We start from the raw sequence: 26,275 nt of genomic DNA, 5'->3' as shown, positions 1-26,275 counted from the left end.
GGCGTCTCAGGGCATCCTCTTCATTATTTCAGCATAGTGTTTTCAGACTTCATCCTTGGAGGTGGGGGATGGCTGGCATTTTCTGTCAGTTGGGAGGTCTGTAAGTCAGGGGTGTCCTTGGACGTGACCTTGGGAATGGAGGGGTGGCTCCTCTCTGCCTTTTCCCTCTTTCCACTGCGAGCAAAGCCACTTCTTTGGCCCCCCTTCTCCCAGGCTGCTGCGTCTAATCTGCTGTGGGTTAGGGACCTTTCTCAGAGTGTGTGTTGTGGACCAGAACGTTCTGAGAGAGGGACTGAGGTCCCCTCCTGGGCAGAGCGGTGCAGGTGAATTCAGGGCTTAGCATTCGTGACCACTATTTCTGTGCTCGGAGCCTTTTTGCGCTTGGAAGCGGAAGGCATTGTGCTTCCTCAGGGTTGAGGTTTCTAAAACCTGACCTCTGAATCAAAGTGGAGTTGCTCTACGGGAACAATTGGGAACAAGCATCAAGCATCGTGCGAGCGTCCCTTAAATCTATGCCCCCTTCATGCCGCAGTCCAGCCCAGGGTGGGGGTGGGGGACTTTGTTGCATTATTCATTTGATTTGCTTTTCAAGTGTTTAGTTCTCTTTTTTGGGAATGCAGCAGCTCTGTAGTATCCTTGGGTAGGGACAGATTTCGCTGAAGTGGTGAACTTGTGGAGGGTGGTGTGACTGGCCATTTCTTCTCACTCAGCCAGGGAGCAGAGCTCGGGCCCATCTTTTCTCTCCTCTTACCCTGGTGGCCTTCTGGTGAGGCGACTTTTCCCTCACGCCCCGAGTATTTCCCCTCCTTGAAAAGGGGGTTTGATACACAAAGGTGCCGTGGAAATTAGGAGCCAGGAAACCTGAGTATTTACTTATTGTTAAAATTTGTTTTTTAATGTTTATTTTTGAGAGAGAGAGTGAGCGAGTGAGCACGAGTGGGGGAGGGGCAGAGAGAGGGAGAGAGAGAGAGTCCCAAGCAGGCTCTGCACCGTCAACGCAGAGCCTGATGGCTGGGTTTGAACTCACAAACCGTGAGATCATGACCTGAACCGAAGCCAAGAGTCGGACGCTTAACCGACTGAGCCACCCAGGTGCCCCTCAGCTATGTGAGATTTAATGTGTCCGTTTCTTAATCTGAAGTGAACTATTTTTTGTACTCTTGTCTGGAGTCTAAGATGCCGTCTGTATGAGGGTTGTGTGGGATTACTGTGTTATAGTTGAATTGAGCCCAGAATCTATGAGGTGGGCTCGATTTTAGTCACGGTCAATAAAATGCAGGGTGGAGGTTGGAGGAAGTTGGAACCAGCCTCCTTATTTAGTAGAGATTGTTTCTGAGACTATGCAAAGGGTAAGTGTGTTGTTTTTTGTCAGACTTGCTGCCCTTACCTCCTCGACCCCTAGGGTTGGCTGGGAGCGGTCCTTATTCAGCAGCATCGATGTAGGTTTGCATACCTTCCAGAGGGTTGCCTGTTGTAGTCCCTGTTTATACTATTTGAGAATGGCTGACATACCTGCCTCCGCTGGGGTTGGCGGAACGTGGTGCCGGAAAATATTAAATCATGAGAGTTGATCACCTTGTCCAGAAAATAAGGCAGTTTTGTGAACCACTTGAGTCTTCCAGGTGCGATAAGTGGCCTATGATTAGAGGAAATGAACTCATTGAATCTTTATCCCCTCAAAAGATACGGAAACCACAACACAAAGGTTAGGTGAGTCGCCCAAGATCATTAGGCAAATGTGTGGTAGAGGCGGGCAGGCTTTGAACGAGTTTGTCTCAAAAGCCTACACCCTTAACCACTCACTTCACGTTTCTACCACGAGGAAGTATGTGGTATTTCTCTGTTCAACAACAGGTCGTGGTATGAGATGGTAGGAAGTACATGAGTTCTAGGCCGTGTGGGATACAGTGAGCAAAAACATTTTTCCTCACTGCTGCACTACTTTTGCTACTGTACTGGTTGAGAAAATAAATTCTTGCATTTCCAAGGCAAGGTTAATGTAGTTCTTCCTTAATAATTACGGTCTTTTGAAGCATCCCCTTCTTGGGGACTGTTCACTAGGCAGATAAAATGGCGCAGAGTGCAAGTGAGCCCACGACTTACTTTATCGCTTTGCTTGCCGTGTTTAATCCTCTTGGGACAGTATCTGGTGTGTTTATTAAATTGGCTGCTTCTGAGCCAAAAATAAATCTTTCCTGAAGGACATTAAGATTTTATTTTAGATTCGATTGTAAGTTCCCTGAGCCGCCATCTTTTCGGAATCTGATCCTAAAGATCATGCTCTTCTCCTCTTAATGATCCCGGAAGTTTTCGTGATAATGCCATAATGAAGACATAAGACAGCCTCTTCTTCTTCTTTTTTTTTTTTTAACTTCTTTTTTATTTTTTTAATGTTTAGAGTGCACACATGTGTGAGCAGGGGAGGGACACAGACGGGGTTAGAGGATCTGAAGTGGGCTGTGCGCCGACAGCAGAGAGTCCAGTGTGGGGCTCGAACTCACGAACCTGTGAGATCATGACCGAAGTCAGACACTTAACCGCCTGAGCCACCCAGGCGCCAAAACCTCTTCTTCTTCTTAAGTTTGGAACAGAGACCGACACTGCTCTTCATAGAGTTGATCAGGATACATCTTGCTGTTGAGCAGCCTGAAGCTTCATGGATACCCTTGCTTTGTGGCCTGCCGTGGCCCTTGTGTTTGGGGGCAGGTTGGGTGGAAGAGTAGACAGCAGTGTGAAGTTTTGGGGGATCTGTGGAAGCTATGGAAAACCCCAAAGCTTGTTTGTTTTGTTTTCCAAAAAACCATTCATTTATGGACATCGCCGCACTCCCCGCATGCCAGGTATTGCGCTAGCTGATGAGAGAAGACGAACCGTGGGAAGTCCTTGCCCTCGTAGGCCTCACAGTCCTTTGGGGGACACACGTGAATACAGGTACGCGGTGTGCGATGTGCCTGCGGGATGGTGGTGTGTTGTATTTGACCACAAAATGTACTCCCTCGGGTGTACAGTTCAGTGATTTTTAGGAACTTTCCCGAGCGGTGCAGCCCTCCCGGTAAGTCAGTAGAGAACATTGTCGTCTCCCCAATATGACCCCTTGTGCTTGATTTACAGTTGACCTCTGTTCCCAGCAGCCCCTACTCTCCTTTGTCTCCATCGCTTTGACTTTTCCGGACACTTCATAGAAGAGAATGCATGCAGTCTGTGGTTTCTTGTGACTGTCTCCTTTCACTTAGCATGTTTTCGAGGTTCGTGATGTGGCATGTGTTGTCAGTAGCTTGGTCCCTTTTATTGCCGCATAGTGTCCCATTGTACGGATGTGCCTCAAAGTGGGATTGCTGGGTCGTATGGTGGTCTTGTGTTTAATTTATTGAGAACCTGCCAAACTGCTTTCTCAAGTGGCCATACCATTTTATATCCAACTGGCAATTTAGGGAGGGGTGACCTATTTCCAATAGATTTAATAGACTTACCAGTACATCCAATATAATAATATTGATATTGTTCCATTAACATGGCAAAATGGAGAAAAGCAACAAAAAAATTGTTACATTATTTACCCTTTTAGAGGCATTTTATGGTTGTAGCCCTCTGTACCCACTGAAGAGGTGTGTTCTTCAGGGCAGTGTGATTGGAGTGAACAGAATGGAAATTCAGGGGCATCTGGGTGGCTCAGTCGGTTAAGCATCCGACTCTTGATTTCAGCTCAGGTCATGATCTCATGGTTTGTGGGTTTGAGCCCCGCGTCGTGCTCCACGCTGACAATGCTGAGCCAGCTTGAGATATTCCCTCTCTCTCTCTGTCTCTCTCTCCCCCTCTCTCTCCCTCTCTCCCTGCCCCTCCCCCACTTGTGCTCGCTCTCAAAATAAATAAATAAACAGACAAAAAAAAAGAATAGAAATTGAGACCAGTGTTCCAGGTGGACTGCAGGCTGAGTTAATATAAACATCTTGTCCTTTCTGTTTCGTTTGGTGGGCGTGAGGATCTGTGGAGCAACTCTTTCTGTAAGTTTTAGTTATTACAGCTTTCCTTTCAGTCACCACGCAGCCCTGGACTCCTGCGTCTCCTCATTTAATGTTTCTTCTGATATCGTCCAGGAGTCGTGACAGCCGTTGGTAGGACAGAACAAAGTAATACCTTTGCTGTGGTTTACTCAGTGCTCATGAGTTTTTTTTACCTCACCTCGGGTCTGGTGAAGGAGCAAGAAGGGAGGGAGGGCAGGGGCTGTGTGGAAGAAAGGTCCACGGAGGGGACAGAGCATGACACAGTGCAGAAAGTGAATAGGATAGGCAACATCTCTGCTCTGGAGCCCAAGGCCAACTTAAGGTGCAGGTAACTGGATAAAGGATGAGAATATCACCTGGGCCAGACACTGTGCTTTAGGGTCTAACACTTCTTTGTTTACTAAAACCTGAAGTCTGGTGTGGTCCTCCGGAAGGAGATTCTGGAAGTGATGAGGATTTGCTGCATCCCTGTGGATTCGTGACATTGATGAGGGGCGATGGAAAGCACGTATCTGATGTGACGCTGGAAAACCAGGATGCAGGCTGCCAGTAAAATCTGCATGGTAGGGTCTGCCGGTTGTGAACTTGAACTGAACCTGCAACCAGGTAGCAAGGTATGATGCTGCTGGCTCTCACGCAGCTGGGTGCCAAGTCCCTTCACGCCGGTGAACCCACTTAACCTCCCACCGCCCCCAATGCAAGTGCTTTTATTGTCCCCATTTACAGAAGAGGAAACAGAGGTCCACAGCAACTCAGCAGCTTGTTCAGGGTCCCTCCTCAGAGCGGGGGGTCAGATCCAGGCGGTCGGGCTCCACGGTCTGTTAACCGCTGTCGGGATGCAAGGCAGTGGAAATGGACCCAGATGAGGACTAGAAATAGTTATGCTCCTTCTTGCTCCCTGTTGAACATTCCCCAGCAGGGAGCGCAGAGTACAGAGCTGACTGCCTGAAAGCCACCGACGGTCTCCACCTTTAGCATGCAAGCCGGATGGGAGCCGTTGCCTTATGGCCGGTGACGCCAGGCCCCTGGGCGTGCGTCAGCTGCTGCTTTAACTTAGGAGGGCCTGTCTGCTGCCCCTCTGCTGGCACAGCAGCTGCGGCCTCAAGACCTCTAGGTTGTGCGTTGCTTTCCCCGTTAATTCATGCAGTGGACATGTACGAGGGTCTGCTCCATGCCAGGCAGTGGGCTGCTGTGACCGTCTCCTTCTGTACAGCAGGGGAGGCCGATACAGACTCACGGCCTTGCGCGCTGTTCAGGGCGGGCTGTGCAGCAGAGCGGAGCTGAGAGCTGGCCTACGGTGGAGAAATTGCATGCTAGGTTGAAGGTGTTTGTGTTTGTTATTAGAGGGTGGTTCGAAGATGGGTAGTTCTTTCCCCTTCTCAGCAGTTGTCCCCGACAGGCTTGTCTCCCTGGGACCCCGCCTGGGGACCACGACCCAAAGAGATGCCATCACTGGCACTAACTGTAGAAGTAAATGTCCTTACCGGGTAGTCTGTCCGTCTGAGATGCATCTTTAGGGGTCATGGTGTAGGGCAATAGAACTTGGGCTTTAGAGCTAAACACCACCCCTCTGGCTCTGAGAGCACAAACTCTTTGAGCCTCCGTTGTCTCACCTGTAGGAGTATTTTCTTCAGAGGGTGTGGTGAGGAGATGAGACTAGCCCAAGAGAACAGAGCTCTGGGTACAACGTTACAGGTGCTCACAGGTCATATGTCTCCCTTTCTTTGCCTTTGGGAAGCTAGAGGACCAGCGAAGGGTCATGGCAGTGAGGAGATGGGAGGGTGGGTGTTTCTTGGTTCTGTTGAGGGAGGCATGGAAGTTATCTCTGAGGCCACAGCTTCTGTCTTGCACTGGGAGCACACAGTGGGCGGTAGACAAAGTCTTATGTATTAACTGTCTTGGAGGTCTGACGTGGGGATGGGCAGACTACAGCTGCCCTTGGCCCATTAAAAAATTTTTTTTAAATGTTTGTTTTTGAGAGAGAGAGAGAGAGAGAGAGAGGAAATGAGAACACAGGGAAGGGGCAGAGAGAGAGGGAGACACAGAATCTGAAGCAAGCTCTGGGCTCCAAGCTGTCAACACAGAGCCCGACGTGGGGCTCGAATTCACTAGCCATGAGATCATGACCTGAGCTGAAGTCGGATGCCCAAACGACTGAGCCACCCAGGCGCCCCTAAAAAAATTTTTTTTAAATGTTTATTTTTGAGAGAGAGAGACCGAGTGAGAGTGGGGCAGGGGCAGAGAGAGAGGGAGACACAGAATCGGAAGCATGCTCCAGGGTCTGAGCTGCTGGCACAGATCCAGGTGTGAGGCTTTAACCTATGAACCGTGAGATCATGACCTGAGCCAGAGTCTTGAGCCAGAGGCTCAACTGACTGAGCCACCCAAGTGCCCGCCACTCCTCTTGGCCCATTTTTGTCAGCTCCTGAGCCAAGATGGTTTTTACATTTTTAAAGAGTTGTTTAAAGAAAAAGGGAAAAGAAGAATATGCAACAGAGACTGTTTGGCCTCCAAAGCTGAGGTGTTTACTGTCTCCTCCTGGAAGCGGTTTGCTGTCCCTGCTCTAGCAAGCTGCCCACCATCAGGGCCTGAACCCTCCTCAGGATCACACAGGACAGCTGACCTGACAGTTGTCTTACCGGTTGAGTGGGAGCAGCAGGGCTTCTGAGAAACGGGAGATTGGCCAACACTGAATGCACCCTCTGTCACCCTTGCCACCCCTCGTAGGGCTAGAAGCACGCTCGGGGATGCCTTCTGTGTCTCTGGTGGCGGGGTGCCTGTATTCCTACTCGTGACAGATCAACCTTGCTCTTTGCGTTAGCGTTTTTATTTCATCCATTTTCCCCTTCATGCCTCACTCTAAAAGCTGAGGATTTTCAAGTAAGAGGAAATGTGATTATTGATTGAAATATAAATACACCGACAACTATTTGATCTGGTTTTTAGACCAGTCCCCGATGCTAGTTACTGCAAATCTTCTGTAAAATACAGGCAGGGGGGGATCACCTGCAGAGAATTGGAGGTGACTTCGGATTGCACTCCTCCTGCTCATTGTAGTATTCCGTGGTGACAACCCGAGGGTACACCTTGCCGGCTGGGTTCTGCTCAGCCAGGCATGCTGCCAGCGTGCACTTTCCCACACGGAGGATGACCCTTGATGCGTAGGTAGTGGGGCTTAAGCCGCTTATTAGCTGTGGGGGACTGCGCACAAGTGACTTCGCTTCAGCACCCAACTGTGCTCAGGTGCATCACGAGGATCATGTTCTCTTTCTCCCTGGGGTGGTGGTGAGGTCTGGAAAGGCATAGTTAGGCGGACCACTTAGCACAGAGCCTGGGGAGTGGGGGAGCTTTGGAAACTGGAGGGGCTGCTGTTTGTCATGGCTTCCAGTAGGGCGCAAGCTTGTTTGCATGGGTCGGTTTCAGTAAAGGAGGTGCCAGCACCCATTCCTCAGTGAGCTCTAGATCATTTATTTGGAATGCATTGTGTGTTTCTCATCGAGTGCTTGCCCAACAAAGCCGTCCTGATTTCAGTCTTTGCCTGGGTGTCTGGGCCTGCTCACCATCCCAGAGAAACCCTCGGCCATCATTGGTCAGCAGGGAGCCTTTGATGGGAGGGAAGTATACCCAGTAACCCCTGGAGGGGGTCAGAGGTTTGTTTTGTGGGGACTCTGGGGCCTAGAGAAGCTCAGCCAGGCCAGGGCTGGCACAAAGATCTGTGACCTGGGCCCTTGTGACCTCAGCTCCCTCTGCGATCAGTCCCCCTGTGGTCCATGGGGTTGTGGATGAGCATTTGGCCCTGGGCAGGTGGTCAGAGCCTCAGACCCTTTTGCTCAGTCTGCACTGAGAAACAGCTTGAGCCCAAGTGGTCTTTTCGGCCTGGACCCTTCCCCTCCCTGGCACACGGGTCTCAGCTTGCCCTCCCTTTCCTAAAAGTGGCATCTCCCTGAGCTCTGAGCTCAGAGTTTCAGACAGTGTTTTCCTAAGGGACAAGTGAGGAGGGATTATTAGGTACTGAGGCCAAAACAGTAGATTCAACTAGGTGGTACATTTCCCCCCCCCCATTTATAATGTTTAAAAAAACCCCAAACTGGTATTTGCGTTTTTAAAACTTAAGTAGTTTCTACCTTAAGCAAACATCCATTTAAAGAAGAGTAGATACTTGGAACTAGGATTCCCTAAAACTCCTGGTGGTATGGACATGTAGGCCTAGACATGAAAATTCATAGGATTTAACATCTCTTTTTCTCAATTTTCTTTTTTTGCCAAATACTGTAGAATATTTACTCAGTTTCTTCTAGAATATGTGGTTTTTGCAGGGTTGAAATGAAGTGTACAGAATGGGGGAGTAGTGTTTCCCAAGCCAGGCTGTGGGGTAGTTAGTGGCTTTGTGATGGCTTCAGAGAGCTCAGGGGGAGAAGGCCAGGGCTCCCGCTGAGAGAAGGAGGTTCTCTGTTCTGTTCCTGGAGCCAGGCCCCTGAGCGGCTCCTCCTGTGCGTGTTAGTGGATTCAGCGTCATTTCTGCATAAACCTGGGACTCAGGCCTCCGATGACAAAATGGTCTTTCATCAGTTAGCCAGGAATGAGACTTCTTACGAGGATTGGAAAACTCTGTCCGTTCTTTGAGCTGATTGAAACCATTTGCTGTCTAAAGGTCTTTGTGTGGTAAATAAAGGTTTTTATTTTGGAGACCTTAAATTAACCAGCTAGCTAATACACAGAACACCCTTGGGGGCTACAGGTGGAGAAGGGGTTTGCAGGGTTGGCTAGTTACTAGGAGGCTGAAGTCCATGGAGGCTGGGGTGCCAGGGGTGGGGAAGATTGAAAAGCTGAGCCTCGGCGAGATAGCCCAGCCCTGATTGTGTCCCTAGTCACCCTGATGTGATTGCTTCCAGGGTAGGGAAAAGCAGATGGGTGAGGTGAAAGTTCTCCAGGTCAAGTTTGTGCTATCCCTGCCCCAGACCACTGGTTCTCAGCCTTGGGAGCGCGGTAGAACCTTCTAAGGACTTAAAATGTACTGAGGCTGGGGCCCCATCCCCAGAGATTCGGATTTCATGCTCTGGGGCCGGGCTGGCGTGCAGCCCCTGCTGGGATCTTCACCCACACGCAGCGGGGAGGGCCACTGCCTGGAACTCACTGTGGGCTTGCAGGGCAAGGGGGGGTGGCTGGTCATCTTCACGTCCTTCCCCACCCGCTCTCCTGGCCCTATGTCCTGGTTGGTGTGGCTTTTGCTCCCTTCTGAAGGAGGCTCAGGCCGTCTTGGCCCCATTGGGTGGTGAGTCGTTCCTTCCGGCCACAACCTGTTACTTAAGTGGGACACCGTTGTGCAAATTTGTCCTTCCCCCTGCAGAGGAGCCTGGTGTCCTGAATCAGCATTGGGTGTGAAAACCAGAGTCCTAACCAGATACTTCCCTTATCGAGTCAGAGAGGGGAGCTCAAAATTTCCCTCGTTCTGTTTGTGTCAGAACGCGTCCAGAGTTGGCTGCAGGGGGATCCCCAGTGATCTGATTGTGGGGGGATCTACTAATGTGTGACGATTCAGTTCCTTGAACCAGGATACCCTTCCCAGCAGCGTGCAGGGGGCTTCCCGGTCAAGGGAGCAGGCCAGGCGTGTACCACCAAGTTTCTTTGCTGCTTCCACTCCCAGAAAATTGAAGGGGATTCAGACATCTCAGAGACTTCTGGTGACAGGATTTCTGGGAAAATACTCATGAAAAGGCATTGGCTTTTTTGGGGTCTTTTTTGGGGGGGCAGTTGGGAGGTTATAGATACTATAGTGGCTTCGTACGTATATATTCCTGTATGCATTCCATAAAAAGGGCAGCTTTTTTCAGATGGGGAGGCATGGGAAAGACCCCGATAAAGAACGAGCTTTAAACTAGATACAAGGGGGAAAGCCTTTACAGGTTAATGGGCGTGAGTAGACAAATTGGCGCATCTTACTCTCCATGCAGAAGGCCTCTTGAAATGTAACGGCTAGATTAATCTGAGGAGATGGGCATTCGGCATTTTATTTGCTGGTAATCAGCTCTCAGAGGTCTTATTTGTGAGAAGAATGACTTGTACTAAAAATAGGCTTGTGCAGGTAAGCCATGCTTAAACATGACAGGTTTTCCATCTCTCTTTGGGACCGTGTTGCGTTGTGTTATAAATGGTATGTTTTCAGTAAGTGTTTTGGCCCGTGTTTTCAGTGATTTCTAAAAAGGTCTCCAAAATCGAGTGTTGTCAGGATGACCTCGCTCGTTCTTCGAAGTGCTCGCGCGCAGCCCACGCCAGCTCCAGCAGAGGGAGCACTAGTCAGCCAACCGTGTGCCACCCTCTTCCTGTTACTTAGGCTAATTTGATCCTCTGACACGGTGGGGAGGTAAATAAATGCTCAAGGCACCGCTGTTCTGTTTTCCTGAGAAGTGAAGAACTTGCTCAAGGTCATGGAGTCACGTCTGCAGGGGGACATTAGGGTCTTTTTATGCTCTAGGTATTTTGCCACCAGAGCTTGGGAGGCAGGGCTGGAAGTGCTCAAACCTCAGAATCAGGTGGCCTTGAGTTCCAGTTCAGGGTTTGTCACATACCCTGTGTCCTTGGACTAATCACATGACTGCTGCACACCGGTGGGGATACCTCTTTGGGTGCTTAAGTTTTATTTAAAAAATTTTTTTAAATTTATTAGAACGGGTGCAGAGGAGCTGACAGCAGCGAGCCTGATGCGAGGCTCGAACTCACAGAACCGTGAGATCGTGACCTTAGCCGAAGTTGGACGCTCAAGCAGCTGAGTCACCCAGGTGCCCCGGAGTGGGTGCTTACTTTTTCTTAGGGCTTCATTCTGCCCAGGGCACATCCAAGACCAAAGAGTTTCACAGCCTGCGTCTGCAGCTTTCATCTGATCTGCGAAATGAGGGGAGGCCAGGAACTCTGGGATTCTGGTTCCTCTCTGGGTGTCAGAATACAGCTGCCTTATGTGTTCAAATCTTCTGCAGATTGTTTTGCAAGACAGTCTCTTAGGTTCAAGGTTCTGCTCAGGAATTATTAGTAGAATGTCTCATAAATTGTCTAAAAGTAGGTTTCTGTCTGGGAACCACATGAACCTGTTGACAAGCTTCCTGGGTGTGCTGTGTCCCCCGGGGCAGTGCCTTTTGCATCTTTCCTACATTGCAGTATTTCTTCTTTTCCATTTAAAGTTGCTTATGCTCATCTAACTTCGAGTCCCTTCTCCTGAGACTGCCTGTGGAGCAGAGCCAGCCTTCTAGGGTGTCCCATTTTACGGGATTTAGTAGCCACCATTGTAGGGAACTTAAGGTCTTCAGAAGGTTCTCATTGTTGATAGTTCCTAGCACATTTCTTAGACCTCCGAGCCTTTTAATGCTTATTTTGTTAAATTTTTTTTAACGTTTATTCACTTTTGAGAGAGACAGACAGAACACAAGCAGGGAGGGGCAGAGAGTGAGGGAGGCACAAAATCCAAAGCAGGCCCCAGGCTCTGAGCTGTCAGCACAAAGACCTACGTGGAGCTTGGACCCATGAACTGTGAGATCATGACCTGAGCCAAAGTCAGACTCTTAACCGACTGAGCCACCCAGCTACCCTTTTAATGTTTTTTGTTTTTTGAGAGAGTGAGGGAGGGAGGGAGGGAGGGAGGGAGGGAGAGGGAAAGATTGAGAGAGAGAGAGAGAGAGAGAGAGATTGTGAGTGGGCAAAGGGCAGAGAAGAGAGGGAGACAGAGAATCCCAAGTAGGTGCTGCACCATCAGTGCAGAGCCTGAGGTGGGGGCTCAAACTCACCTGTGAAATCATGACCTGAACTGAAATCAAGAGTCTGACAACACTTAACTAACTGAGCCCCTCAGGTGGTTGGACCCTCTGGCCTCCTTGGTCAGTGGTTCATTGACCTCCAGGGGGCTGGCCTCCACGCCTTAGGATTTTTGCAGATGCTGCCTTCTCCCTTTCTGACGATGAGCCCTCAGGCCTCCTAGGATTCCCCTGGTCCCTTTCCTGAAGGAGGAGAGGACTGATTCATTACTTTAGTTGATTTTAGCGTAGTGCAGTGGAATGTGCCCTGGTCTGTGAGGTAGGTGATCTGGGCTTTACTTCTGTCTCTAGCTCAAGTGAAAGGCCTCTAAGATACTACTGAATCGTGACCAAGTGTTGTCCGAAAGAGTAGCTCAGGATTAACTACAACAAGAGTGGTTTCTATGAAGTATTTACTGTTCAGCAGATATCATACAAGAAGTTTTTCTTAGGTTCTTTTCTCAGCACCTTAAAAGGTGTAGTATTGCCTCATTTTACAGATGTGGAAACAGGCTTGGGTGGTTCAGTAACTTGCTAGTTAGTAATTTGGCAGAGCAGAGGTCTGAACTCCTGTGTTTGGCCTCCCAAGTGCTTATGGCCCCCTAGGAACCATAGGTTTTGGCAGACGATTTATGTATTGAGAAGGACAGTATCGAGTACCTGTCCGGTAGTTTATTTTGGGTCTCCTCTCTCCAGATCTCCGATAGCTGCCGCCCCAGATGAGAGATTTTGCGAAACAAGCGCAAAGCAGCCGTTCGGCTCATACTGGGTGCGTTCCAAGGCTGTGCCTACACTTCCCTTGTCTCCTCCCTGTAATGCTCTGGATCTGGGCTGGGCTTTTCGAGTGTTTGAGGGTGGCCGAGGCTGCTTTCTAAGGAAGTGTGGATGCTGTCTTGCTGCTCACCTCTTGGCCCGGTTAGTTGGCAAGATTATAAGATACATTCTTCAGCGGTTGATCACAATCTCGAGCAGGAAAACAACCTGTAAAATGTCGTTAATACAGTTTTCAACCCACAGCCTAAAAAAAAAAAATGTGCTCCCTGGACAAGGAGACCGCTGCCTTTGCTGGAGGGAGCGGTGGGCTTTGAGGGGCACGAAGCAGTAAATGGGAATTTCCTGCCTAGAGCCTGGAAATAGGGGTGGCCTCTCTGGGGCACAAGGAAGAATGTGTAGAAAGACACAGATTTGAGATTGGGCTTTTTTTTTCCTTCTTCTTCTCAAATATTTTAAGAATTTTTAATAACTTGATTTTTAAATGGCTTAAGACTTACAAGAAGTTGCAGAAAACGCTGTGTAGTCCCAGTGTGCCCTTCACCTCGCCTTCCCAGGTGACTGAATCTTCCAGTGTCAAAACCAGTTAGTTGTTGGCACAGCTGTTCACTCAGGTGCAGGCCTAATTCACTGGTTTTTGCTTGGACTATTTTCTTTTGGGGTGTATAGTTCTGTGAAATTTCATCACCACAGTCGTGATGCAGGACTGTTCCATTGCCGCAGAGAGTCTGCCTGTCCCTTCTTTCCCAGCAACCCCGCAGCTATTCTGCGTCACTCTTAATTCTGTCGCTTCCAGGAATGCTCTGTAAGTGGAATCATACACTATGCAGCCCTTGGTGTTTGTAGACCGTGTTGAGAAGGTGGGCGATGGGAGGATCGGTGGGGGTGGGGGCGGAAAAGTGGGGTAAGGAAGGAGCCGTGAGGTTCAGATTTCACAGTTGAGTGTGACTTCGGTCTCCAGATGACGCGTTGTCCTCAGCTGTTCTAAGCGGCAGAGGAAAACCGTGGGCTCTCTGGAAGCTGAAGTCTGCCAACAGGTTTTGGAAGGTTGCGTAGTGGGTCAGTGGGAAGCACACCCGCTGTCGAGCCGGGCAGGGGGCTCCGCGCGGAGAGACGTCTCAGGAGGGTGATGTGTACGGTTTGGAGGGAGGGATGGGAGAGGAGTTGGGGTGCCGGAATTTGCAGCTTTGGCAATGGTAGGCGGTAACACTAGTGGCGCTGGAGCACGGGGTGGCAGAGCTGGGCAGATAGGGAAGGGAAGTGACAGCAGCCAGGGCGGAGGCGGGTTGGGGGTGGGGTGCATCTGGCTGGCACGTAGGTGCGGCTGCGTGCCCGTCGGCTGCCTTGGTGGTGGCCGCCTGGGGTGGTGGTGGGGTGGGGGTGGGGAGTAGGACTCCGAGGCCGAGCTCAGCTGCCAGATGGATGCTTCCCTGGTCCAGAGGTGGGGACGGGGCACGCCTGCCACTGACTCCCCCTCCCCATCCAGCGTTCCCTCTGCCGCTGCACGGGTAGTAATGTAACAAGTAGCAAGCGTTCGAACATATCAAACTTGGCTCCTTTTTCTCTTTCTGGAGAAACAAAGAGAAAAGCTTGGCTTTAACCCAGAGCGGTGTAGTACGGCACGGCTGTGCGAGCGGTCCGTCTAAAGCCAAGGAGCTTTGAAAGTTGATTAGTAATGCCAGATGCGTGTTTTGTTGCCAGAAACGATCCAAATAAAACAGCAAGAGCTATTCAGGTTTAAAAATACAGAATACTTGTCATCGTAGAACTATTTTAATGAATTCTCTCGAGGGATTATGAAATACAGTGAATTGTTGCAGAAGCCTGAACTTCAGAAGGACACAGCCCTGCAGCGTCTCAGAGTCTTGGAGTGGGGAGGACGTTGCCCACGTGGCATTTCTTCCAGAGGAATCTTGAAGGTGCAGGTGGCCTGTGCGACACTACTGCTGTGGACGTGTTTGTTCGTTACAAACCGGGGCTGGTAGGAGATCCTGGCTTTGGGGGTAGCTGGTCACCCTGCAACTTCCAGGTCTTGATCAGTGAGAAACTTCGGTGAAACCATTGACTCTGGATTCACCTGGGGCACTTTCCCTGGTGGCTTTTTGGCTCTTCCCACAATCCTTGAGCCTGAAGATTTTCTGGGCTTGTGGGGGTAGGGCTTTGGAGCATTTTTGGAGTCCAGACTTGTGTCCAATCCTTGCATCTGAGGGAATGCGTCTTCCAGTTATTTCGGTCCGTTCTCCGGGATCCTGACCTAATATGAGGAAGTACAACACAGGCTCCGGTTTCCCTAGATCTTGTAATTAAAAACAGGCAAGCCGAGGCGTGAGTGCCCAGGAAGGTCCAGGATTTAGCTAAGGTTTAATGGGGCAGGCGGCCTGGTGTCGTTAGGAAGGAACGGTGATGGGAAAGAGAATAAAGCAGCCAGAAGTGGAATCCAAGTGTGGTTTCCCGGACGTTTCTGGACGCAGCGGTGGAGGTTTCGAGGGGGCTGGAGAGCCGGGCCTGGAGAAGAGCCCTCTGCTGGAGAACCTAAGTGCAGGCCTCGTGCTCTCCGTGAGTCACAGTAGTGCTTGTATCTGGAGACGCTGTCATTTCTGCTGTTACTTTTCTATCCCCTTGACCCCTCCCTCAGGAGGAAACAGACTTTTAGATGCTGCTAATGGGGTCATAGGGTTTAGCAAACATGTAAATGAGATTCTTGCTCTTCCATCAGGAGAAGCCTCGCCTTCCTTCATTCCCTCAGAATGAGGGTCTCTAGGTCAGCAGCGTGGGTGGGAATTTTCCTGGACACACCTAACTGGTCTTTCTGAGCGATGAGTCCAGGAGCTGAGGGGTGGGATGTTTCTGTGCAGGCAGGACCCCACCTGGGGCTCCCAGCCAACCCCCCCCGCCCCGCCATGTTGATCCAGGAGAGGCGAGTGCTGGCAGGAGGGTCCCGACCTGCCGCTGCTTCAGAGAAGGCTGTGCCACTGCGTGTCCTGGCTCCTGCCCGCGACCTGGCTGGAACTCCAGCAGTGGGGGCCCTGCTGCCCGTCGGGCAGGTGGCATAGGTGGGTTGAGGCTCTGGCAGGCCTTTCTCGTCTGGGATGAAGGCCAGCGCTTTGTTCATCATAAACCTTTCTGAACAGAAAGTCCTCAAGGCGGCTGGCAGAGTGGGCACCTCTTCTACCAGAGAAAGCCACTTTGCTCATAGAACAGATGCTGGCAACAGAATCTTGACGTTCCTCTTTGAACTAGGCCATCGTTGCCACTGGTTTTCTTCTGACTGCGTGATAATGAATTGCCAAAGGGCAAGGAACCTTGCTCGTGTAGTCCCCTGCTGTCACCGAATTAGCAGATGTCTTCCTTCTTACCAGGAACGGTTTGTAGCCTGGTTTACAGCTGCCGACACTGTGGCAGAGAGTGGGGAATGACACCCCACCCTCGAGCAGATGTGAGACAAAGCAGCTGCCTCGGACAGTATGGGCTTCGGGGAAAAGGGCTTTGGGGAAGGTGGTCGAAGTGCGGTGTGAACAGCCGTCTTAAATGAGGCCGTAGGGAGTTCAGGCGGTGTATTACAATGAAACATCCTCCAGAGTATAGAACATCCATCTGTACCTGCTTCCCTCTCCCAGGATGGACACTTTTCTCCTGCAGTGATCTGTGATCTCTGTTGACTTTGTCACCTATCGTTGTGTGACATCACCCTAGAACTTTGGTCCTAAAACAGCGATGATTTAGTGTTTCTCATGATTCCTGGCATTGACTAGGGGTGGTGGTGGGCCAGGGGGTGGGGGTGGGGGGGTCCTGCAGGCCTCGTCTGGGCTCATTCACATGTCTGTGGTCAGCTGGAGAACTGGCTGGCTGCCTTTGGCCTGGGTGTGAGGCTAGTGACTTCTTCATGTGACCTCTTCCGCAGGCTAGCCCAGGCCCATTTTTGTGCTGACGGAGGCATTGCAAGAGGGCAAGGCAAACACTGCAGGGCCTCTTAAGGTTTGACCTTGGAAATAGCACAGCATCACAGGAAATCCTCAAGGCCAGTCCCGGTTCAAGCCACCTCTTGGTGGGAGCGAGTGGTATAATGGCTTTGGGGTGTGGACATAGGAGGATGGAGTTGTTACTGGAATTACCAGCTTGCCTCTGTCCCTAAGGATTCGTGTCCCTCACACCTGTAGGACATATTCCTCTCCCATTTTTGCTCGTCCTTTGTGGCACAGCATCGGCCTGAAAATCTGTGCCCTGCCTGCCTCAGCTAAGGATGGTTGCAGCAGGGCCACTAGGTTATAGTTCCTTAGGTATGGTTCCTCTTTTTTTTTTTAAGTTTATTTTTGAGAGAGATAGAGCACAAGCAGGGGAGGGGCAGAGAGAGGGGGAGACACGGAATCTGAAGCAGGCTCCAGGCTCTGAGCGGTCAGCACAGAGCCTGACACAGGACTTGAACTCAAGAACCGCGAGGTCACGACTTGAGCCGAAGTCAGATGCTCAACCGACTGAGTCCCCCAGGTGCCCCTAGGTCTGGCTCCTCTTGATTCAGAGAGCTGTGAATTGAAAAGACACCCCCCAAAAACAAACACACAAACATGGCAAGGTGGGAACAAGGTAACTGTTCAAAGAGGAGGGGGGCGGTAGTGAGCAGCATACAGCAGTAAACTGTCCCCAGCAGCTCTGGGGTCTAGCCCAGCACATGCCGTCTGGGCATCAGTTGTGGTGTCAGTCATTGGTGGTGAGTAACCAGCCCACCAAAGCTGGTTGGTTCAAAACAGCAGATTTATTACATCTCATGATTCTGTGGGTTGACTGGGCAATGGACTGGCCTCTACTGGGTGCTGTCAGGTGGTTGCAGGGAGCAGGTGGCCGGGACTGAGGCTGGATGGCGGAGAGTGATCTGACCTTGTCTGCGTGCAGAGGCTGAAGCGGGTCCCTCCCACATGCTTCCATTCCCAGCCTCGCTGGCCGGCCCTTTTGGGGCCTAGGTTTAGAAATCACATTCTGTTGCCAGAACACGGGTCTGGATCCGCCCAGATTCCGGGATGGGGATGTGGGCTCTCTCTTGCTGGGAGGAGTGCCAGTCACATCGTAGAGGGGCGTGAACATAGACGTGATGAATTGTTTGGTTATTTTGGTAGTAGGCTCCCACGCCATCATCCCTTCCATTGTAGGAGTTTGGATACGTTTTTGTTGGCTTCGTTTTCTATTAATTCTTGAAAAGGAAATGTCACTGTTTTTTCTTAGTCTGGGGGTGGGAGACTTAGCAGAGGGTTGTCAGGTTAGATAACCTAAAACAAGTCACATCTTCGTGGCACATCACCTTGTCAAGGCTGCTCTTCTTTCCCCAGATTTCCTGACCGTTGTGGTTCTGTATCACCTGGGCACACTCCGATTCTTGGGCCCCACACCAGATTTGCTGAACCAGAAATTCCAGGGGTGGGCCAGACAGCCTGTGCTCTAACACGCCTGCCAGGTGATTCTGATGCCCCTGAGACTTGAGAATCACTGTTCCTGCAGATTCGTTTTTGTTTTTTAATTTTTAAAAAATGTTTATTTATTTTTGAGAGAGAGAGAGAGAGTGTGTGTGTGTGAGAGAGAGAGAGAGAGCAGGGGAGGGGCAGAGAGAGAGGGAGACACAGAGTCTGAAGCAGGCTCCAGACTCTGAGGTGTCAGCACAGAGCCTGATGCGGGGATGCGGGGCTCGAACTCACCAACCGTGAGATCATGACCTGAGCTGAAGTCGGCCGCTTAACTGAGGCACCCAGGTGCCCCCATTCCTGCAAATTCTTACTGCCACTTCCTTACCCTTGTAAGCCAGAGATATGGCCCCCCTCCCCTAATTTCTTGGACTCTCTGTCCCTGTCCGAATTAGGGTATTCTTCGTAGTATCTACTCCCCCTAGATTGTGTTTGTGTCAGTGTAAGGCTGGGGCTTTCTTATTACTCAGGGGACCTTTATTGGCCAGCAGTCATTGTGCCCGGGCATGTGGGCACAGCAGTGAAAAACATGGTCCCTCAGTTCCTTCAGCTTATGGTCTGGTGAAGGAGCTAGTGTGCTCTGGGGGGACGGCCAGTTCAGTAGGGCGATGACAAATTCAGTTCACGTATGTTGTGCTTGAGATGTCCAGGTAGAAATATGTATCTAGTAACTGATCCGAGGAATTAAAATTCAAAAGGCGAGGCTGGCGCTAGCAATTTGAAAGGTACCGTATACACGATAGTTTAAAAACAGCTCTTCCTCAAAGGTGTTGGGGTTTTTTAAAAACATGGATTGTGTACTCTTGCCCCCGTGTATGACTGAGAATGTTTTGGGGATCTCCCAAGCATCCCAGGTAATTCTGACCAGCCAGATTTGGGGAACCTGGTATCAAACCTTGAAACTATACTGGGAGAACGAGTAGAGAAGGGCTGGGAGGCCAGCGTGGAGCCACGGGGAGAATACCTGTGATTCGGCCGCGTGGGTAGAGTCTGTGGGAAGACTCCTCTGGAACTAGGGCCTGGGGAGGAGACGAGTGGAGGGCAGGGTTTAGATACCAGGGGACTGGAAAGTTCCCAGAGGGAGGGCTTCGTGGAGGAGGTTCAGATCTGGCACTGCGCCACCCGAAGCCAGAGCCAGACTGCAGCGGTGACCCGTGAGGGGCGGGGCGCCTGGCTGGTCCCGGGGACTTGCAGGGAACTCTCAAGGAAGGAGAGAGTGGAGGAGGAGGGTGACCAGAGAAGCCAGGTGGTTTTGTTTTTTGTTTTTGTTTCCTTTTAATGGGAGAAACTGGATCCGTCCGCCAAGGGCGAAGGGTCTGTAGAGAGGGCTGAACGGAAGAGGGAGCGACGAAGGGGGCTGCTGATGAAGCCACATCCTGGGGGACAGAAGGATGGACTCAAAAGCTCAGCGTTTAGGATTGGCCTTGAGGAAAAGGAGGGCCACCCCCCCTCATCGTGGAGGGAAGGAGGTAAGGGAGGGGTTTGCAAACAGGGGTTTCTAGCTGCTGTAAATGGACGTGGTCTCTCTCCTGTTCCTTTTTCCTGGTGACCGCAGGATGCGTTTCTTGCTTCCTTTACTCATTTTTACTGAGAGGGTTGGTGGGTTTTGTGAGCTTTTACAGTTTGGTGTGCATTCTCAGAAACGGGACCTCTCTGGGGTCCCTGAGACCACCCACGACCGTCAGTTTGCCCAGGCGTTACTGGGGTACGTGATTTCCACAGGGCTCACGCTGGCACAGCAGCATCTCCACATCGGGGCCCGGCTGGATGGGCTCCAGCTCGTGCTTGGAACTCTTTGTGTTTCCCCGTGGGAACAAGTTACCAGTTAGCGCCTGGTTAGCCCGCAGAGCTCGTCCGACAGTGCCGCCGAAATGCTGTGATTCTGTGTCTTCCCTCTTTACTCGCTGCCCCCCCATATGTCCTCTCCTTGTGCCTGTTACTCTCCCGCCTCTTTAGCCCCCCTCCTTCCCCATCTTACTCCCTTTTCCATATTTCAGTTTCTTACAAGGACTGGGAGACTTTGAGGGGGGGCCCGGTGTCCTCTTGCTCACGTACACCGAGGGAAGGTGTGTAAGGTGGCGGCTCGCCCGGTGCTCTCCTGCTCTGTGGGGTTTCAGGTGATGCCAGCAGCGTTTTGGGCTTGGCAGTTCCTTGTGCCAAGATATGCAGCATCCTCAGGTCTCCTTGCTGAATGTCAGTCTCGCCCCTCGGTTTGTGACAAACACTGCCTCATACCATTTCCAGACATCCCCTGGGGATGACAGTGTGTTGCCCATTGAGAATTCAGCTGCTCATACCTCTGTGGTCAGGAAGCCGTTAGGATGGGTGCCAGAGTCCCTACATCTGGGCCCCTTGGAAACGTACGCTGTGTGTGTTCGTGCGATCCTGTTGGTGGTTAAGAGCTTTCGCAGCGATTTCAAGGAGGTAATGTTAACAAGACAAAAGAAATCAGGTTCTTTGTGTTTTCTGGGATCTGGTTAAAATATTTAGGCTATAAGTGAAGATGCATAGGACTGTGTTTGTTGGACTTTAAAACATGGCCTCTTAGGAAACGATTAAGTACTACTTAACCTAAATTTAGTATATACCAACCTGCACTTAGAAATTTTGAGCGGGGGGGAAGGAAGGAAGAAAAGTGGAATATTTGCTTAAACAAGAGTGTTTTTCAATAAATCCATATATCATAATATGTTCAAATAAGTGTTTGGGTTTTTATTTAATTATGCAAATGCTGGAGCCTTTCCCAGTTGTTATAATCTGGGTTATTCTTATTTGCACACTTGCCGTGTTTCGTAGAGGTGAGGCTTAGAAGTCTCTGTGTCCCGAATGTGAGGAACTGTGGTCACAACCAGCGTGACCCTTAAGAAAATGGATCAGTCCTTGGAAGACCGTGTTGTGTATGTTATGAGTAAAAGGAAAAATCAGTCCCCATACTGTGAGTTATTGAAGTCTCCCTTCTTTTCCTTCTCTTCTACAGAACCTGAAAGCAGATCCAGAAGAGCTTTTTACAAAACTGGAGAAAATTGGAAAGGGTTCTTTTGGTGAGGTGTTCAAAGGCATTGACCTTCGGACTCAGAAAGTGGTTGCCATAAAAATCATTGATCTGGAAGAAGCTGAAGATGAGATAGAGGACATTCAACAAGAAATCACAGTGCTGAGTCAGTGTGACAGTCCATACGTAACCAAATATTATGGATCCTACCTGAAGGTAAGGCCTGAAAATAAGAGCGTGATTTTCCGTGACGCAGGGCTTGACCGAGCTGGAGTGGCGTACATAAAGGTCGTCAGTAGCACAGCAGGCTTTCAGAGGAAGGAGAAATGTTCTGACCTTAGCAGTCAAAAGAACCTGGCGTCGACAGTTTTATCATCTTAAATGTCACCTATAGAAATATATTCTGGTTAAAGCATGTGTTGAAATTCCCTTTCAAACAGGAAAGCGTATTTTTGAGCAGGACTTGGTCACCAGAGACACATTGATTATGAAGGTATTGTAACTGACAACCATGAATTTACCTAATTTTAGCATGGTGAAAACTCGTGCTAACCTAAGAATATTAGCCTTTTGATAGTCTCACTGATCAACTGTAGTTTAATGCTGTTTTAAATAACTGCTGGAACTGATAATATTTTGTGAACTACTTTATCTATATTTGACTTTGAAGAATTCTAGGGAAGTAAATAATTACTTAAAAGAGTTGTGATACAGTACTACAAATTGTCCTTGATTTCACCTTGTTCTGTAAGTAGGAAAAAGAAGAGCATTAAAAATCGTTTTCCAGTCTGGCATGGAACCATTTTAGATGTTGTAGGGCACTCCTGCCGCCCCGCTGAGAAAGTAGAAGACTGTCGCTTGTGTTTCGGCTTCCTTGGCCTGTGCCTGTTTACTGACCTTAGCAGTATCTTCCCAGACGGAGTTTTGGAAATGTTTAAGAATTGGTGAACAAAAATTCTAAAATAACCCTTGGGGAAACCAACACTTCCTAGGTAGAAAGAACTACTTCCTGAGAGAGGCAGCGGTGAGCCCAGATAACGCACGGCTGTGCTTCCTCCTGCCCTGGGTTTATCCTCTAAAATCTTCATGGGGTCGCGTGCACAGTACATGCTTTGATTTTGCGGAAATGTGATAATAAGGTATAAGCGGAAGGATGGCCAACTTGAGAACCATCGATTCACTTAAAATGAATATTTAATGAAATAAAAATTGAGCAGTAATCCAGTTTTCTTATTTTGGCAATATGGCGTAGGTCCAATGGCAAAGGATGGCCCGGAGGATGGTCGTAGGTCAAATGCAGCATTTTGAAATGGAAAGATTTAAGTTTTGGAGTCCTATGTCTTGGACTTGTATCTTGTCTTCATGTATGGCCTTGAGCAAGTTTGTTTTTTAAAAAAATTCCCTGCTTCCTCCTTTGTAAAATGGAAAATTATGGTATATACATTTCACGGTTTTGCAAAGATTAAATGGTATCAAGACCGTGTAAAAATAACCTACCATGTGGTAGGTACTTAATGAGTGTTCGTTTCCTTCCTTAATTGATGAATTTATTCATACCTCATCTCTGAAGTAATCTAGCAGTGAAGGACATGCTCACTGAGGTCAAAGCAAGGAGGAGGAAGGACCCCAGTGATGGCAGTGAATGTTGTATGTGTGTGTGTGGGTGGGTGCACATCCATTTTCGGTCTCGAGAGGGCAGGAAGGGAAGCACTATATGTTTTGATTCTCTTCCAAGGGAACACATGTGACTTGCATACGAGAAAGCAAAGGTCTTCTTGATCTTAAATTTCTACTGCGAAAAAACAAATAGTTAAAGAAACTCAACTTGAACTCTGCTGTATCACATAATATCCTTTGTGAAATGACTTCAACAGTAGTTTTATAGTAAATTCAGAGTTGGGTTTCCTGTGGTATGCTGGTATTTATTTTAATATGAATTATGGTACCTTTGGCAAAGGCAGGGTTGAAGATTCTCACAGATTTTTGGTGATTTATGCCAGCTATGGAAATAAAGGATCAGTGGTTCAAAAGTTATCTTTTCAACCTCAGTTCTCCAGCAAAATTTTTACTGGAATAGATTGCTTTATTATGGCCAAACATGGTGTTCACTGTACATATTTAGAGATTCCATCTGGTATGTCCTGTTCTTGCCTGAGTCACTAATTCTAGAGCATCCATTCCAAGTCAGCCTAACCTTGATCTAGAGTTGCCCAGTAAATTTGTTTGGTTAGCATAATGCCAGCTGCTAGAATAACCTCCCACATTTCTAATAGCGCACATCTGACAGAAGTTTATTTCTTGTTCCCTGGTAGTCCTGATTGATGAGTGGTTTTCCCCCAGTTTTGTAGGAATCCTAGTTTCTTCTGTTTTGTTCTTCCTTCCGTCTTCCATACATGGCTGTGCTCGTCTGCCTTAAGTCATTGTGAGGGCCAAAATGGAGGCTCCCGTGAGAAGTGTCCATGTGCCCAGGCCTAGATAAAGAGCACATTCTTCCTGCCCACATTCCCCTGGCCAGAACGCCACCACGCTGCCACACCTGACTCTGGAGAGGCTGGCAAATGGCGTCTCATCATGTGCGTCATGGAACAGGCAATGGGCTTGGTGCTCAAAGTCACTTACTCTGTAAAGGAAGTGAAGTAACTCATGGAGTGATTTTTTTCCACTGACTGTCTTCAGACAGTATGAAAAATTTGGATAACTTTGTCTAGAGTGTCTTATATTTTACTAGGCAGATTGTCTTTTAGAGACTATAACTGCCTCAAGAATGCCAAAAATAATAATCACCACCATGAAACCTTGATTTCTTAAACCGTATAAAAGATGGATGATTCTGTCTAATTAAAAACATAAGGGACTTCTCTAGTTAAACAATATTGGCTGTTGTAAGTTGGGCAGAACACGAGTCCAGACCTGTGACTCTGTCCGCTGGTTCTCGTATAACAGAGTTTCATGAAGTTCTTTGGCCCAGGGAAGACGCTCAGTGACAAGCCAGAGGCTCTTCTATCATCTCGGTAGGCTCATGAAGTTTAAGTTTGTATAGTCCTAACTGTCCAGTCAGATACAAAATAAATCGACACAAAAGACGAATGGGTCAATGGGTCTTTGACACTAAGTTGAAAATTCCTGTGCTCTCTGGTTTTTGTTGCCCTTTTAAAAGCTCCCCATGGCATTCAGAGGTAATATTCTTATTAGTTCCTTAAGTGGTGATGGGAGAGGGCCTTCGACTTCACCTGGTGTGAAGGACTTTCACATACCAAGATGGGGCAAAGAAGAAATGAGCAGAAACTAGTTTCGTCCTACTGGGTTAGCATTCAGAGGTCTCTAACTGTGTCAGTTTCAATCATCCGGTCCAGAAAAAGAGATTAAGAACAATAGGTAAGTAGTGGTCTGAATATACTGAATGTTACCAAAGATGAGGTGAGTGGAGTTGATTTCCACTTGGTGGCTGGGATCAAATCACAGAGCTTCAGTGTGGTGTGGCAAGTTTTCCCCCCAAAGACTGAAAACAAAAACAAGGTCAGATGAAGGAGCAGAGGGAATTAATTTCAGCAGTGAGAACTTGAGTTTCTTTTGATGAATCTGACGCCTGGATGGGTCCTTAAAGGGTATTACTACACACCAAAGAAGATCTTCCTTTGTTGTAGTTTAGGGGTTTAATGTTAGGGAGATTAAACCAGTGAGGATATTTAATTAACCAGAAGCTTCTGTGTCCCAGCCATAAACCACTGGAATCTTAGGTCACAAAAATACTATCCTCAAGGTCATAATAAAACTGTGTGTGTGCATGCATATGTGTGTGTGCAGGGGGTGATCTGGTTGGTGTGCAGAGAGAGAATTGTTTGGTTTTTTAGTTAGGCAGTAAGGGCACAGTAGGATCTTAACAGGGCATGATGATGTCACATAGGATTCTAAGCCTCTTTTCTTCTTTTGCAGTCGTTACAATTTCTACTTATTCTTTTTAGCTGTATAGATCTCTCAGGTGTTTTGTTTTGTTTTGCAGAGATAGGCAGATTATTAGAATCTCCACTTTGAGATTGACTTGGAATCAAAGCCAGGGTTTTAGTCTTGGATCCTAGCATAGGTACTCGACTGTCAGGGTTTTTTTCTCCAGGCTGCTGACTTCCTGAGGATGAAAGACAGAAACGTAACAGTTATCTTGCAGGATTACTGATCAAGATTGAGAACATATAGATAAAGTGCCTGGCATATAGGAGACTTTTAGCAAGTGATGACTTAATTATTTTTTATTATTAAAAAATTTTTTTAATGTGTATTCATTTTTGAGGGAGGGAGGGAGGGCGGCAGGTGCTGAGAGACAGGGAGACATAGAATCTGAAGCAGGCTCCAGGCTCTGAGGTGTCAGCACAGAGCCCGATGTGGGGCTCGAACTCCCAAACTGCGAGATCATGACCTGAGCTGAAGTCAGACGCTTAACCGACTGAGCCACCCAGGCGCCCCTTAATTATTTTTTTAATAAGAGATAAGATATCTGTGCCAGATGCTTCAAAATTCTAAAAATCAGTTTTGTCATTTTCTTTTATAATAAGTTAGTACTCTCAAACATCAAGCCAGCGTAACCAGAGCAAATCAAGTGCAAGGCAAAAAAATCTAGAAAACAGAAAAGCTGTGTTTATCTTAGTTGTTTTTGTTGTAGTATTGATGCTAAGGAAACGTGTCCATGGAGTAGTCGTCTAATGTGGATTCAGATCCCCAACGGAAGAGTTAGGTTTTTCTTCAGTTCCTAAAATTTTTTTGGGTAGTTTTACTCATCAGATTCACTAGAAAACTAATATGGAAAAGTCCCCTGATGAGTTTTAGAAAATTGACTACTCTGTGTAAATACAAATTCTGCTGGTAAAAGGATTGGCTGTGTCATGTACCTTACAAGTACACTTTGCAGTAATTTTTTAAGGGTTAAATTATTTTGACTTAAAATTTTTTTTATTAAAATTTTTAAAAATATTTATTTATTTTTGAGAAGGGGGGGAGGTACAGAGAGCGAGAGAGAGGGAGACATGGAATCCGAAGCAGGCTCCAGGCTCTGAGCTGTCAGCGCAGCCTGACTCGGGGTTCGAACCCACAAACTGAGATCATGACCTGAGCCAAAGTCGTCGGATGCTCGACTGACTGAGCCACCCGGGCACCCCATTTTGATTTCTCATGTCTCTTTTTTTCTTCTTTCTTTTCCAAGGGGCGAATAGTAGCTCCTGATGAAATAGAAAAACCAATCATTTTGCCTTTAGGAAAAGAAGTAAAAGAAAAACGTATATTAATGGTGGTGTGTTT

At 48.6% G+C, this 26,275-nt stretch overlaps 1 protein-coding gene across 2 annotated transcripts in view; it reads left to right on the top strand.

Annotated features, from left to right (window-relative positions):
• The window catches only part of STK24 (serine/threonine kinase 24), a 126,543-nt gene that overhangs the window by 26,251 nt on the left and 74,017 nt on the right, over positions 1-26,275 (top strand). The window contains exons 1-2 of one of the 2 annotated variants that reach the window (XM_042929473.1): positions 19,242-19,466; positions 20,975-21,205. In XM_042929473.1, coding sequence (XP_042785407.1) covers positions 19,389-19,466; positions 20,975-21,205 — 309 coding nt within the window. In that variant the 5' untranslated portion in view covers positions 19,242-19,388. Of the gene's footprint in view, positions 1-19,241; positions 19,467-20,974; positions 21,206-26,275 lie in introns of those variants that run through there. The other variant, XM_042929479.1, reaches the window with a different exon arrangement.

This window comes from Panthera leo, chromosome A1 (assembly GCF_018350215.1).
Source record: "Panthera leo isolate Ple1 chromosome A1, P.leo_Ple1_pat1.1, whole genome shotgun sequence".
Taxonomy (NCBI): domain Eukaryota; kingdom Metazoa; phylum Chordata; class Mammalia; order Carnivora; family Felidae; genus Panthera; species Panthera leo.
Note: the sequence above shows the minus strand (reverse complement) of the source record. Positions and strands in the feature narration are given on the sequence as shown.